The sequence below is a fragment of the Myotis daubentonii genome, chromosome 2 (genome assembly GCF_963259705.1).
Source record: "Myotis daubentonii chromosome 2, mMyoDau2.1, whole genome shotgun sequence".
In the NCBI taxonomy this organism is placed as follows: Eukaryota; Metazoa; Chordata; class Mammalia; order Chiroptera; family Vespertilionidae; genus Myotis; species Myotis daubentonii.
In genome coordinates, this window is record NC_081841.1 from 3,233,696 (window position 1) to 3,249,621 (window position 15,926).

The 15,926-nt window shown below is 54.3% G+C and overlaps 1 protein-coding gene across 1 annotated transcript in view; it reads left to right on the top strand.

The window, feature by feature from the left end:
• The window catches only part of EFCAB6 (EF-hand calcium binding domain 6), a 135,410-nt gene that overhangs the window by 13,965 nt on the left and 105,519 nt on the right, over positions 1-15,926 (top strand). The window contains exons 5-6 of the mRNA XM_059680844.1: positions 5,752-5,888; positions 10,047-10,159. Of these exons, the coding sequence (XP_059536827.1) occupies positions 5,752-5,888; positions 10,047-10,159 (250 nt within the window). The remainder of the gene's footprint in view (positions 1-5,751; positions 5,889-10,046; positions 10,160-15,926) is intronic.

Here is a 15,926-nt window from a genome sequence, read left to right on the forward strand (position 1 = left end):
CTGGCTGAGCAAGATAAGAGGGACGGGGAAATTTCCTTCTAGATCTGGCTGCTCCAAAGCCCAGCTATTGGTATTCAGCCTCCGGCTTGTTTTCCTGGCTGTCGGGGTGCATGGTGGGTGGGATTCTCCTAGAAGTCCTTAAGCTGCACGTGGCAGGGACGCATTTTAACAATGAATCAAACGCTTGCGTGGCCTGTGCTCAGAGAACAGCAAGTTGATCTTTCCACTGTGGCTGCAGGGAAACCCCACTCCGGAGTTTTGGGTTTTTGCTCGGTGATAGCAGCTCTGATGTTGAGGTTGCCTTGACCTTGTGGTCGGCCCCCTTTTCTCCGTGTTCACCGGTCTCGTGTGAGGTCTCTGTGAGCGTGTGCAGCCTCGGTCGAGCCAGTGATGCTCGTGTGCAGGGAGTGTGTGCTGTCCTGGGCGTTTGTGTGGGAGCCCCAGGGTGGCAAGAGCCAGTGTCACCAGGCGGAGGTGGCGCCGCCGGCCGCTCCGCCCACCGGCCCCCACATGGAGAGCTTGTGTTGATGAGGTTCTGAATGTGCTCTAATTTTTTCCTATCTGGTTTGGCTCATCGCTACCAGCTGGTAAATAGGAAATGTTCACGGTAGGAAGCCAATACTCTGCAGAGCGTAAACAGATGGAACTGATATAAAGTGACAAGTTAGACGGTGCTGGGAGAATACGGAGCCAGACTCAGAGCGTAGCAGGCAGGCCGCTCGCCCCGTTCCGGTCCATTTAGTCCCGAATGGGCTTCCTGTCTGCACAGCTGTGCTTCCTTCATCCCCCGTCCTTTCTTCTGGTTGATAATGACAATTTCAAAGAAAAACTTTAATTAAAGATTTTATACGAAATAGCCAAAAGTAGAATAATAAGGAAAATGAGCGCTGATGTGTTTATTGTGAGAGAACCTCCTTTTTCACGGTTTCATTTAAAATATGTCTCCTTAAGTTTAAAATGAAGGTAGCCGCGGCGCCAGGTGCGCGGTGAGCGGGGGACGCCGAGACGGTGCTCTGCGGGGAGGCCCTCGGCTCAGCCAGGCGGCGTGGGAGGCCTCCCTCCCCCCACGGCCGAAACCAGGGCGGACGCGGTGGCTGCGGTGCGGAGCCGGACAGAAGTCAGCGGAGCAGGAGCAGGGAGGACACGGCTGTGAAGGTTGAGGTTAAGCACAGGGTCCCGTCTGGCGCGAAGAACCGTGCCCCCTGGGGAAGGGCCGGCCAGAGAGCCTGCGGCTGAGAGGGGCTTTGGGCCTCAGGGCGGACACATTAGTGAGGCCTCCTCTCACCTCCTGTAACATCGGGGTGCTCATAGTAATTTGGGTTCACAGCTTTCCTTCTTGGAGGTCTAAGTGCTGTAAAATGAATTGTAGACAGAGCTATGGCGTAATGACCACACCCACCGTGAGCAGTTTGTCTAGCCATCCGCACTCAGTGGGTGCGTGTGCGAGGCCGCGTGCGGGGGCTTGCGCTGCGCACTGTTCTCCGCAGGCGCTGGCCCATCAGCAGGTCCATCAGCGCGTTTACTGAGCATGTTCCCTGGGCACTGCGCCCGCGCTCGCTGCTCCCCCCACGCGATACAGCTCCCAGTGCAGCCCCTCTTCACAGACGAGGAAACGGAAGGCGAGGCCGCTGTTCCATTGTCACCTGAGCAACAGTGCAGAGCACTCGAGTCTCATTTGAGGGCCGGTTCTGCCCCGGGAGTGGGAAGCAGCTCCTGGCTGGTCCCGGCTGCCGGATGGGCTGGGACAGGTCTGGCTCTGCGGGAAGGCGGTTGGCAGAGAAATTGCTGGGCAGTTGGGCGGCTTCTGCAGAGCCTTGGGCCCATTTCCTGGGTCTTTGAAGTCCCCTTAACTGTTGTTTGGTTTTCTTTGTAAATCCTCAGTGCTTCTCCTTGTGTTTGTGCACAGAAAGCCCTGACACTGCTTAGATATGAGCGGGGGCGCAGGGGAGAGCATGGGACGGGTCGTGAATATTGTTTGGAAAGACAGTAAATATTTTTAATTTCACAGATCAGACAGCCTGCTCTGTCTACTTACTCAACTCTGCCCATGCAGGGGAAGCAGCCAGAGGCAATCCTTCCCATATAATAAAAGGCTAATATGCAAATAGACTGAATGATGACAGAACCAGAACAACCAGTCGCTGTGATGTGCACTGACCACCAGGGGGTGTGTGCAGAACATGGTGGGATGGCTGCTGTGGGATGGTGAGCAGGCGAACAGGGGTGCCAGACCAAGGCAGGGCACTGGTACCTGTCATCAGGGTGAGCCTCTGGCGGTTACTGAAAATTCTTTGCTCCCGTGCACCGCAGTCCTGCCCGGTGTTTGCACCCGCAGCTGGCGCCAGCCCCGCTCACACCCACTGCTGGTGCCCGGCGCTGGTCCCAATCACTCGGCGCCATCAGCCGGTGCTAGCAGCGGCTGCCACCCCTGATCACCCCTGAGGGCTTCTCCACCTCCCCCTGCTCCTGAGGGGTGATCAGGGCAGCAGCTGGTGCTCGCTCCCGCTGACAGCACCGGCCCCACTCTCACCCGCTGTTGGCTCCAGCCCCCATCGCTCTGCACCATCAATGCGTGGGACTGCTGGCAGACAGAGAACCGGGGCTGTGATGGGAGGGGCCGGGAGGGGGCGTGGAGGAGGGCCCGAGACCTGCCCCTGTGCCTACCGCAGCCTTATGGCCCACAGTTCCTTTCAAGGTCACAGATTCGTGCACTGGGCCCTTAGTGTGTAAATAAAGGGGAATGGTGGCGCCAATAACATTTACTTAGGAGCCTGGAGGGTGGAATCCACATAACTTCCACACGTCACAAAATACCACTCTTTTGTTTTTCCCAACCATTTAGAAGTAGAGAAACCATTCTTTGCTTGGAGGCACCAAACAAGTGGCCAATAGCTGGCCACACCTGGAACACAGGAGAGGGGCGGGGCCTTAGGCAGTGAGGCCGGGCGGCAGGGTGCCCTGTCCTGGCCTGTCTGCGCAGTCACAGGGCATGGCCACACTCTCTTCTAGAAGCGCGCTGGATGTGGGGGAGGGCGGGAAACAGGAGACAGCGCCTTCTCCTTCCATTAACCGTGCCCCAATTCCCCCCCTAGAAAGCAGTGGGGGTATGAGGGGTGGGAATGGAGCACCCGGAGAGCAGAGGTCAGAAGGGAGTGGGGAGGGTCTCCTTGGGGAGGGAGGTGAGATGTCAAGATGGAAGTCACGGAGCAGCTACTGATGGAAGTGGGATCGGGGAAAGCCAGGTCGGGTGGCGGGCAGCAGACGTGGCATGTGACCTGCTCAGCCGATATTGTGAGCACCCACTCTGTGAGGACACAGCAAACAGCCACGTCCCCTTCCTCAGAGCTTCCATTTCTGCGGAGGAGGAGACACAATGAACAGATACTGAAAGAAGGATGAATGTGGAGAAGAGGAAGGCGAGTGGTCACGGGTGAGGGTGCGCTTCAGTGCAGGACGGGGGAGGGACGGCCTCTCGGAGGGGGTGGGGTGGTGACAGACCCAGGGAGGGCTGGGAGGAGCTGTCCCGCAGAGGAGCGGGGGGGTTTCAGGTTATCTAGGGCCGGGGTCGGCAAACTGCGGCTCACAAGCCACATGTGGCTCTTTGGCCCCTTGAGCGTGGCTCTTTACTACAAAATACTGCTGCGCATGGGCCACGAAGTTTCAATCACACTGTAGGTGCGCGCCCGCACGTGGTATTTTGTGGAAGAGCCACACTCAAGGGGCCAAAGAGCCACATGTAGCTTGCGAGCCGCAGTTTGCTGACCACTGATCTAGGGCGTGAGGTGAGGCCTTTCCTTAGTGGGAGGGGCCCTGCGGGCTTGTGATTGGAAGAGGTTCAGTACGCAGCCCGGGACTGGGGGGGGGCGGGGGGGCCGCGTGACTGTGAGGGTCGGAGCCGGAGTGGGGCATATATGCAGGAGGCTCCGAGACAGTTGGCTCTCAGTGCAGACTTGTCCCAGTTACACCCGAACGCTGATGTCCAGTGGCCTGGAAAGGAGTGCTGCCCACGCCACCCTCATTCTCTCTTCACCGTCCTCCGCCGCCCTCCTCCCACTCCAGGGCAGTGGGGAAGTGGGGCCGGGGCATGGCCACTGTGACCCCCCCATGCTGGCCCCCTCCACCCTTTGCTTCCCTCCCACCCTGCGCGGGACCGATCTTGACAGCATGGCCTCACCGGCGCCTTTGCTAAGCCTCGCCATCTGCAGCTCAGTGCAGATCCTGCCAAACTCCCGTCTGACAAATGATAAGAGACTTGGAGACGTCGCCGGGTGGGGGGGCTCGGTGCCAGCCTGGCTGCTCCCCGTGCTCTGCGCTGCAGAGCCATATGGGTTGCTTTGGGTTTTAAAAAGCACATCGCCTCGTGCCCTCCATTCCTCCCGAGAGGTGAGCGGGATCTGGCGCAGACCAGGCGCGGAGTGTTTATGTGGCCGGGCTGGGCCTGTGCTTTCCGACCAGGTGCTGCAGCCGAGGGAACCCCCCCAGCCATGGGCCCCCTCCTGGCTTGGCGTCCCCAGTTTTGGGTGTTTGATCCTATCAGCCAGTCTCTCTGGTGCTTAGAAGCGGAGATGTGTGTGGAACCCCGCACAGGACTCGCCACGTAACCGCCACTCCGGTGACGGTGGTGCAGTGACCCGGTTGCAGGCGGGAGGGCCCTGCAGAGCGGTGCAGGCAGGGGACCAGGCTCCCCGGGAGGCCTTCGCCAAGCAGGTGCGGGAGCCGTGAGCGGAGCCTGCTCTCGGAGCAGACATTCCGGGGGAGACACAGTGGCGACAAGCACTGTGTTCGTTGGCGAGAAGTGCTTTGAGGAAGTTGGGTGGGGTCCTTCCTATCTTATGCACGTGCCCAGGGGAGGCCATTTTGATAAGACGTTTGGCCGAGACCCAAGTGCAGTGGAGCGCAGCCGGAGGCTCCCTGGGCAGAAGGTTCCAGGCCAAGGAACAGGACCTGCAAATGCCTTGAGGCGGGCTCTTGTTCCCATGGCAGCTTTATGTGCCTTCTCTCTGCGGGGCGGGTGGTTACATCAACTTGGGTTCGAATCCCAGCATCGTCAGCGACTAGCCAGGGCTGTCAGGTGGCTCCCATGGCCTCCCTGCACCTGTCTATCTGACGGGAACCGGTCCTCCGCCTCCCACGAGTCCGCCACGTGGCTCTGCGCTGGGCACACGGAGCCCAAGGGTGTCTCTTTCCTCTAAATACACGTGGCTGAAGGGCAGGTGCTCAGCTCGGCCTCTGCGTCTCCGCGGGCCTGCGATGCCCTTCACGTGTGTGACGTAAGCACGCACTTGCTGAACTCAAGGCCTCTGTAAGGCCTTGCGGTGGTGTCTTTTAAAAACCAGAGGGGTGGAAGTTCAGTCATGGTTTTCATTCCGCTCCTGGTAAGAGAGTTTGCACGTGGCTGGAGGAATAGAGCGGTAATGTGCAGGCGTGCAGAACTGTGTTTACCGGTGTCAGGCACCGAAGACGCTGCTTCCTGTGGCCTACGAGGGGGTGGATTGTGCATGAGACTTACTGCTTCACATCAGAAAGAGGTTAAAAAAAAAACACTTACTGAGACCATTTACAGAGAAAATTGCCTTAAAACATTCGAGAAATGCAAAGTGTTCTTCCTCCCGTTCGCATGTCGTTCTGCAGCACCGATCGCTGCGAGCCTCTGAAACGTGTTCTTTTACAAGAAGCGTTCCCATTTCTCGTTACCATTTTGGTTGTCAGCCCTGGATCTTCTGACGTTCCCTAAATGGCCTTTATACGCAGATTTATACAAACATTAAAGCCGTGGTCCGCGCCCTCCACCTCATCGACGTGAACGGGACGGGCCGGATGCAGCCCAAGGAGCTGCGGCGTGTCCTGGAGACCTTCTGCCTGCGGATGACGGAGGAGGAGTACAGGAGGTGAGTGAGGGGCGCCCCGGGACACTTCCCAAAGGGGGCCTGTGGGTCCCTCGGATCCTCACATTGTCCTCCCACCCACCCCACCCCCACCCCCGTCTCCACTCTCCTAAAAGGGGCCCTGTTCGCCATCCTCTCACGTTCGCGCGGCTCTCCTGCAGTCTCCGAAGGGAGAGCTGACGGCTCTCGCTCCTTCAGCACCCAGGGTGGGAGTCACTGGCCTGGGACTCCCTGCACCTCCGTGAAGGTGACCCAGCCCCAGCTGCCTGGCTCCTCCCGGCTGGCACCACGCCCTCCAGCCCCGTGCTGGCAGCGCACGCCACTCACAGCCTGGGGTTCGGAGAAGGAAACTGTCCACATTTGTTCATGAGCTGACGCTCCCGACTGGCTCTCCATCCTGATACGTTCATTGTCTCGGAGGACTGCTCCTGCCGGGTCGGGGTGCTCCACAGGGGACAGCGAGGGGCTGAACTTGAGCTGCTCCCCGTTTGGAAGCTCCCCCAGAGCCTCCAGGAAACTCGCGTCATGCAGAGAGGCAGCCAGGTGCTTGCTTCAGTGGCCACTTGAGTTTTGAATGGAAGCCGCTAGGAGGGCCCATGCTTAACCTTATAGAGGGCTCAGCCCCAGGCTCTCCGGCTCCTCCCCTCCCACTTCTGTCAACACCCTCCAGGCCTCCACGGGAGTGCCAAGCTCAGTGGTTCACCCCAACACTGACGTGGCTGTGGAAGTGGCTCGCTGTGGTTCCTTGCACAGTATTTTTAATTAAAAAAAAACAGAGAGAGAGAGAGACCGATTTGTTTCCCCACTTATTTATGCATTCATTGCTTGATTCTTGTATGTGCCCAAACTGGGGACTGAACCCCAAACCTTGGTGTACGGGGACAAAGCTCTAATCAACTGAGCTGCCCGGCCAGGGCGTCCTTGCAGTAGGAACGAGACATTGTGGCCTCTGTTGGAGGCGGAGGCCTGTGCTCCTGTGGCGGGGAAGTCAAGAGGGCGTGTGGCTGGCGCAGGCACTGCAGGGTCTGAAAAGCAAGGAGACATTTTAAAAATGGAAATCTCCCAGTCTTTTGAATAATTCCTTTTTTCCGCTTTATCACCCACCTCAGAATATAAAAGCCATAATAGATGTTTTAATTTTTACATCTTCCCGGCTGGGAAAGTGTCCAGAATAAGATCCAAACAAAACAAATTAAATAATTTTGTGCACGCAATTATAGAACACAAGCAACACTTTAAAGCCGGCAATCAAAAAGCAGAACTGTTTTATTTGACAATAAACCTTGCGTTTGGCACAGCCGTCTCCAACCTAGTAAATCTATAAAAAATGCTGCTGTCTGCTTCCCCATCTCACAAGCACTGAATAATAAAGGACTCCACGCATTTTTTTGGAGATGTTTTAAGCCTCAGAAACAATGCTGTTTCCTGCTGAGGCTGAGGAGGGGGACTGCCTTCCTTGGGGATGGAGCGCGGCCGGCAAAGCCGCCATGTCCTCAGCGGCTTCAGTGCTTTTCCTGTGACTCACGCACATGCTCTTCCCCGGAAGCTGCTTCAGGACTAACGGTGCCTTTTCCGCGTTTGAGCAGGAAACACAGTGCATTTTTGAATCCCCCTTTTTGTTTAATCTATTTAATTCCAGCCTTCAGTGCTGGGTGTGGTGGGCGTGGCCTGGGGTCAGGCCCCCTGGGGTCCAGTTTGTGCTCTGCCCTCCCTCGTGCTTGGCCCTCGGGAGGCTCTGGGCCTCTCCGAGACTCAGTTTCCTCTTTTTTTTTTTTTTTAATATATTTTATTAATTTTTTACAGAGAGGAAGGGAGAGAGACAGAGAGTTAGAAACATCGATGAGAGAAACATCGATCAGCTGCCTCCTGCACATCCCCCACTGGGGATGTGCCCGCAACCCAGGTACATGCCCTTGACCGGAATCGAACCCGGGACCTTTCAGTCTGCAGGCCGACGCTCTATCCACTGAGCCAAACCAGTTTCGGCTCAGTTTCCTCTTGAAGAAACGGAGGCGAGGAGCCTGCCTGGCAGGGATGGTGTGAGGATTCCAGCGCGCCAGGCGTTGATTCTGTACAAAGCGTGCCGCGTGCCCTAAGCGTGTTGATTCCATTAGCCCCCCCCCCCGCCCCCTTGGTAAAGAGCCCTCTGCAGGCTGCAGAATGCCCTCCAGCTGACGCGAACCAGCGGGGGGTGGGGGGGGGGCTCACCAGGTTTTACACCTCCTCAGAGGATCCCGAGATCCTCGGGCCTTTCTTTCTTCGTTCCCATCTTGCCCCCCTGTCCGCTGCCTTACAGGCCACAGTGCTGGAAGCAGGTGAAATAACTGATGAGCAGCCTGGAGACAGACAAAGCCCTCCTCCGCCCTCACCAGCCGCCTGGCCCGTCGGCTGCCAGCCGGGGAGCCCCCAGGCTCAGGTCCAGCCGGTAGCCCTGGAGAGGCTGCGGGGTCGGTTGGTATCTTTCCCTTTGCCCTTCCAGTCGACCTTCCCACAAGACTGACCTGCCTGAGGTCTCTGGACGTGTGGGTGCAGGTCCCTGGGAACGAGGCCTGGGTTGTATAATCTTAGGAATGATTCTGTCTCCCAGGCCTTTATTCTTACTTAAAAAACCCCAAAATCAGCACAAAAAATCCTCTGAGATTCCGCACGCTCGGGCAGGGCGGGGCTGCGCTTGCTGGAGGAGGCCTCACCGTGGGTTCTGTCTGTCTGTCTGTGCGCAGTGGCTGGGCCACGGGCATTGAGACCGGGCGGGTGGGCGTTAGGAGCAAATGCCAGTTTGAAGGGTTGCTGGTTTTCACAGCAAATGATGGGCTGGTGAGGAGATTGCCGCCTGCGTCCGTTCCGCTGTAGCAGCTGGCAGCCAGCACTGTCTAGAGTTCGGCGACTGAAAAAGGGAGCGTTCGGGGCGCCTCCTGGGGTCCCGAGCTCAAGCCTTCTTCGCAGGAGACGGACTGTGGGTGAGGGCGGGCGTTCAGGGACCTCAGCGCTACATCCGGCAGCTGTCAGAGCTCAGGATAATTTTCTTGGTGGAACAATAGGCAGGATTCACCACGGCGGGAACAAAGGTGTGCGCGGGGATGAGTGCATGACATCACTCTTTGCTAAATTTGGAAAACAGAAAAATAAATACTTTAAGTGATAATTACTAAATTTGTAGAAAGCAGCATGAGATGAGATAATTATAGAAACCAACACATATGGAGATAAAGTAACCAAACCTTTAAAACCTGTCATTTTTAAATAAATGTAACAACGCAGAAATTATCTAGAAAACTATATATATCAGGTGACACACTGGAATAACTGGAAAAAAAATTCTAAACATCCTGTTTATCTTAACTTAAAAAATAGTGTATCCCCATATATTTCAGGGAGAAACATTGATTGTGATTAAAAATTTCTCTATATATAGAAATCATAGCATGTGCCAAGAAAAGTACTCCCCCCCGCCACACACACCCCTGCTGCAATTAACGGCTTGAAACAGTATGTCCTGCTGGCCTCAGTTTCTCTGATGAAAGGACACGCTTGGTCAAGGTGATGGGCATGTTCTCCCTGCACCCAGCTCTAGGCTCTCTGATTACTGACATTTTAAGCAGAGAAACTATCTTCTGGCCCAGCTCCATTCCCCCCAAGTATGACAGGAAAGTGGAGGCAGCACACACCCTGGCCGCACCTCCTCCTGCCACAGAAAGATGGCCCCATAGGTGTCCCAGGCAGAGCCTTCCCCCAGGGTGGGTCCTGAGGCGGTCCTGCCCCGTTGGCCTCCACGTGCTCCTGCCCCGTTGGCCTCCACGTGCGGCTGCCCCGTTGGCCTCCACGTGCGGCTGCCCCGTTGGCCTCCACGTGCTCCCGCCCCGTTGGCCTCCACGTGCTCCCGCCCCGTTGGCCTCCACGTGCGCCCGCCCCGTGGGCCTCCACGTGCGCCTGTCCCATTAGGCTCCATGCACATCCGCCTATAGACAGAGTGAAGGGCTCTGCTCAGAAGTACCTGTGTCTTTAGTAAAGGGTAACATTTCCTGGCTGCACGTGTAACTCCAGTGTAGCTAGAAGCACCATTAGAGTGAACACCACCCTGGTGTGGACGATGCCTTAGCGACAAACGTGCTTCATCTGTAGTCTGTCCCAGCTGCTGGTCACTAAGGCGTGTCTCTCTTTTAGGTTTGCAGAACGCTACAGCATTAATACGGATGCCTCAGTGGATTACAATGCCTTTTTGAAGAGCCTCAGTATAAATAATAACTTAAACCTCAAGTATTATTTGGGAGATCAAGGTATGTATTTTTAAGTATAGGGCTAAGGTTTCAGTAGCCTGGGCATGCAGGTCCCCGTCTGTGGACCTGCCCTGAGGAAATGGTTTGTGGAAAGTGCATTATCCCCAGAGGAGGCCTGGGATCGTGCAGCATGAGACTAACACATGTCCAACAGGAGGAAGGGTGAGTGAGCCGCAGCACACCCGCCCAGTGCGGTGCCGCCGTGAGCCATGCTTTCTACGAAGGTCATGGGAACATGGAAAACGCCTGTGGAATATCAGCAAATTGTTGGAAAGAAATTCCAAAATACAGATTGTCCTTAAGTGATCTGTCTCCGGGTGCTGTTCGGTTCTTTCTTTTGCTGCTTCCTTATTTTCAAAAGTTTTTGACAATGAACATGTTATTTCTTAGTGGTGGGGAGAATCTCACTATAAAAGGGCAAACAGTTGAGTCATTTATGTTGGTTGTGCACAGCCAGGCTTATGCAGGCTGATAACCTGGAGAAGGAAAAGTGTTCCTTTTTTTAAAAAACATTTTATTGATCTCAGAGATAAAGGGAGAGGGGGGGGAGAGATAGAAACATCAATGATGAGAGAGAATCATTGATCAGCTGCCTCCTGCACGCCCCCCACTGGGGATTGAGCCCCCAACCCAGGCACGTGCCTGACTGGGAATCAACTGTGACCTCCTGGTTCATAGGTGGACATTTAAACACTGAGCAATGCAGGCCGGGCAAGTTTTCCTTCCTTTATCTCAGCCACGTCAGCAGCGCCCAGAGCTGTGCCCTGCTGGCTGGCTCTGAGAGCATGCGTTTGAGGGGTGCCAGCGGAGATGCCCCCGTGAGGCCCTGTGCTCCCCTGAGGCCGGTGGTGTCTTGCCTCAGAGTTTACCCCCTGTGATTGGCTCACTCAAGAGGGCTTGTCGCTGTCCGGCTTCAGCTTAGTTCCGCACAGCAGGTATTCCCGGCATCTTCTGCTTCGCTCTGCCTCACTGGCAGGCTTCACAGGACAGTTCTGAGTTCAGCTCGGTCTCTAACCACGAAGCTTATGGCGGACTCCAGGCTCTGCTTTTACAGGCCCCTGGCTTGATAATTAACTAGACAAGGAAATCTTCCAGGGACCCTTCCGTCCCTCACATCCAGTTACGATGCAGGTCCTGTTCGAGGCCCTTCGCTGGGCGCAACACCGAGTAACACACTGTGTTTAAGAAGTGTGTGTGTGGCCTGGCCGGTGTGGCTCAGTGGTTGAGCATCCACCCATGAACCAGGAGGTCACAGTTCAGTTCCCGGTCAGGGCACAGGCCCTGGTTGCGGGCTTGATCCCTGGTGTGGGGCGTGCAGGAGGCGGCCGAGCAATGACTCTCTCATCATTGATGTTTCTCTCTTTCTCCCTCTCCCTTCCTCTCTGACATCAACAAAAAATATGTTTTTAAAAATGTGTGTGTGTGTGTGTGTGTGCATTAATATAGGGTAGGTATATTGTGTGAATATTAAATAGGGCAGGTGAGTTACAATAAGTCACATGAAGAAGAAGTAATACTCAAAAGCAACTACAGGGTGTCCCAAAAATGTACACACACTTGAACAGCTGACAGCTCAATTGGTGCTTCTTTCTTTTCAGATTTAACCCATTGGAATTAATAATTCCTCAGAGTGTGGGTACCTTTTGGGACACCCTGTGTTTATTGTGCTCTGTGTAGATACTTTAGAAACTTTAATGTAAAACTTCATTTCTCTCAATAGCTTTGTGAGGCGGTTTTACGATCCCATTTTCAGGTGAGAAACTTGGACTTGCGGTGCTAGTTTGTGGTGGAGTTGAGAGTTAAACTATTCAGCTCCAAGGCAAACTATTTACGGTATATGCCCCCGAGAAATGAACATGTCATGGTGTTCACAGGGGGAGGAGGGAGGAGGGGGACCGAGCTAGGAGGCGCCTCTGCAGGACCAGGGTTCACAGGGGGAGGAGGGAGGAGGGAGGACCGAGCTAGGAGGCGCCTCTGCAGGACCAGGGTTCACAGGGGCTGTGACGGAGCCCGGAGACCGAGGGCATGAGCCTTCCAGCCCCAGGCCCTGGCGGGCTGAGCAGTTAGCTCAGTGGGGGGTGAGGTGGTGCCTAGCCTGACCGGAGAGGGTTTACATCACAAAGAAGTTCATGTGCCCGTTTTGTAACCATCACAGTTGACCCTGTTCATGAACGTTTGTTCCACACCCGGCACTAGTCTTTTTTTCATTCTCACCACAGTCATGCGAGGCAGGCACAGATGCAGGGGAATCAAAAGACAAAGAAAAGGATCAAACCAGTCCTCCCACCGTGAAAAGATAACCACTCTCGGCGTTAATCCTGGCATCTTTCCGTGCAAGTCTGTGCGAAGGAGGGGCAGATAGAAAAAATGCATTTGTAAAATGGGCTCACACATGTGCTATCTCATTGAGCGTCAGAAGAGAAGGTTGAAATGGAGCTGAGGAAAAGGGATGTATCTGTGTATCGGCTGCATGTCATGTTCGGGTCACACTTTCCCTTCAGAGCATCATAGACTCGCGCCATTGCTCTCTGGCCCCAGGTCTGCCTAACTTTCTAGCTGGTTGTAACGGTTACCCCGGAGGTGACTGTATGCCTAGGGTTTGTCTTGGTGTTGAGCTTTTTGTACCAAAACACAGTTTATTTTCAATCTGTAAATTTGATTATTTCTTTATGTCAAGGATTGTTTTGTGTGTTTTTTTTGCAGTAATATTATATAGCTTTGGATATCTTCTGATCCATTTTTCAGATTTTTAACTTCAGTGACACAAATTACCCTCATGTTGGATTGTCTTGTCTTCCGTATCGATTAAATTCTTTCAGTCCACTTTATTCTCTGCCTTTGCCCTCTGTATTCACCATGATCACCTTTGCTCTTTCATCCATCCCTGCAGTTTGCTTCTCTCCCAGGTGTATTCTCTTCCTTGCTGTGTCTACTTTGTTCCTTCTATAATGGAGTTTTCTTCTGTCTGTTGTATTATTTTTCATCTCATTTTGTTGTTTTGTTTTCTTTTACTTAATTCATGTTCTTATTAAGATGCTAAAATTGTAATTTTGTACCGTGAGCTACATTTTTAAGCAAAATGGGAGCTTTGCCTTTGTGGAGTATGCCCCCTTTTATCTTCTCTGTCCACCTACCTCTCCCCCTGGTATTTTTCCTGTAGAATTTGCATAATTTCAAGAAATTTGGATAAATTGAGCATTTTTATTCCATTATCCATCTTTAATTAATTAGAATCTACCTTTAAGTAATACTGTACTAATTCACATAAAGTGTAAGGACTTTGCAACAGTGTTTTTCCGATTCTTCTCTCCTGTTCTTTGTTATATCTGTCATACATCATATTTTGACATACACTAAAAACACGATACATTGCCATAGCTTCTAGCTTTCCACTGAGATTTTCTGTGTATTCATTCATTATGAGTATGTTTTCTTTTATATTCTCAAACACTGGTTTTATGTAAATGGCTTTGAAATTTTAACCTGCTAATTCCAACATTTAGATCATCTCAAGTTTGGTCTTTATTGAGTACCTTTTTTCTTGAATATGGATCACAGTTTCCTGGTCCCTGCTCCCCCCCTCCCCCACCCCCTGCCCCCCATGTCTGGGAATTTGGGAATTTGTCCTGGATATTCCAGTAGTAAATTTTGTTTTACTCTGTTACGTTCCTCTGGAGAATTTTGTTTTTAGCAGCCAGTTTACTTGGCTACATTCAGCCTCTCATCTGTGCCTTCCTGAGGGAGTTCACTAACACCTGGACCCTTCGGTCTCCTCTCGGCTGGGCTTTTGCTGTCTGCTCCGCGCAGCCGTCGTGGGGTCAGCCAGAGGGTGGCAGGGAACGTTCACAGAGCCTCCTCTTCGCCTCTCGGTGTGGGCTTTCCCTCCTGACTTTCCGATGCGGTGCTGGTCATTGACGCTGTTTTCTGGTTCAAAACCCAGCAAGACCCTGGGTTGATTCCAAATTCGAGCCACTCAGCATGTTGCAGCGGCGGCTCGCCCGTGGGCTACAGGCCGACAAGAAGCAGCGCAGTGAGCGGTACTTCGCATTTCCACGTGCAGCTCCGGTCATGTCAGCTGCTCTCCAGGGCCTTCAGGTAGCTCTCTGTGTATGCTTTGGCCAGAGTTTAGAATTGTTTTCTGCTGGAGGGTTGGTTCAATGTGAGCCAACCTGCAACAGTTGGAAGCAGAGCTTTCTGGCTGCCCGTATTAAGTTCCTTTTTGCTTCAGTTTCCTGCTGGTAATTTTTTCCTAGCTTTTACTATCTCCTTCTCTTGAAGAAGGTAAGTTTTATAATACAATTTCGATTCACCATGGAAACCTCATTTTTCATTTGACAATAATTAGCAGCAGGCTTTACTGGGGATACATAAAATAATGACACGTCCCATAACGAAAGGCTCCTTTGATCTGCTTAAATGTGAGACGTGTATGTGGTGACTCTTCTGCATATTCCTGTTCCTGCAGCATCAGCCCAGTTCTCGCTGCTGCCTGTTGACCGGGTCATCGTCTCCAGCGCGGCCTCTCCGGCAGGCCTTCTGTACCCAGCCATAGGGACCATCCCACAGTCAGATCTTCCTCCCGCCTGGCTTCCCCTTTAAACTTCTGCGATAACTTGCACGATTGAAGTTCACACCCTGGTTTGGTGTGGGTGTCCTCAATGAAGGGCACAGTCTGTGTCTCAGGAAGCCACTGCCGCCTTCCTTATCGAAAGTACCGCCTATTTGGGTGCATGAAGAGATGGCATTGGGGCGATTTCCTTTACGCTCCGGGTTTCCTCTCAACCCCATTTCAAACCAGCAAGAATCCTTCCCAGGAGACTGAGGGCCTGTGGGAGGCGGCCGGAATGACTGAGCTGCACTGGAGAGCGAGGCCGGTGTAGCTGCGGGTGGAGGGGCACCGGGTGGGCGCAATGGGCTCTAACCTGCCTGGTGGCGGGGCACTGGATGGGGCACAGGGGGCTCTGTAACCCGCCTGGTGGCGGGGCACTGGATGGGGCACAGGGGGCTCTGTAACCCACCTGGTGGAGGGGCACTGGATGGGCACAGGGGGCTCTGTAACCTGCCTGGTGGAGGGGCACTGGATGGGCACAGGGGGCTCTGTAACCCGCCTGGTGGAGGGCACTGGATGGGCACAGGGGGCTCTGTAACCTGCCTGGTGGAGGGGCACTGGATGGGGCGCAGGGGGCTCTGTAACCCGCCTGGTGGAGGGCACTGGATGGGCACAGGGGGCTCTGTAACCCGCCTGCTGCAGCAGCTGTAGCTGTCCAGGGCCTGGAAGATGGGCTCCCGAGGGCAGGCCTCACTTGTGCCTGTGCCAGTCCTGCGCCTCCCGGGCCTGCCGTGTGTCAGAGAACACCAGTGTCGCCGGAGTGCAGGGGTCACAGGGCACAGTGCTGGCAAGTGTGCGGTCAGGTCTGCGCCTGGGCTGGGCCTGGCTTCCCCAGCTTTCCATGACACTGCCGCGTGCGGTCTGAGAGCCCGTGTTTCCCGCGCTCAGCCGCCGAGGCCCCGCATTCCAGACAGTTCTGGAGAACCGGCTTGCCTTTCATTGTGTAACCAGGGCCCGCTGGGCGGCTGCTCCTTGCCCTTCCTGTCTTGCTTCTTTGAGGCAGGAAGGGAGCTGCAGGCGACGGCGGTTGGTAGCTGCAGCTGGTGGTTACGAGTGCGCTTAATGTGAGCGCAGCTTATTTGCAGACATTTTAGGAAATAAATCTGGGAAACCATTTGTGATTCTTTGCAGTCAGCTTTGAGAGAGAAAATGGCTATA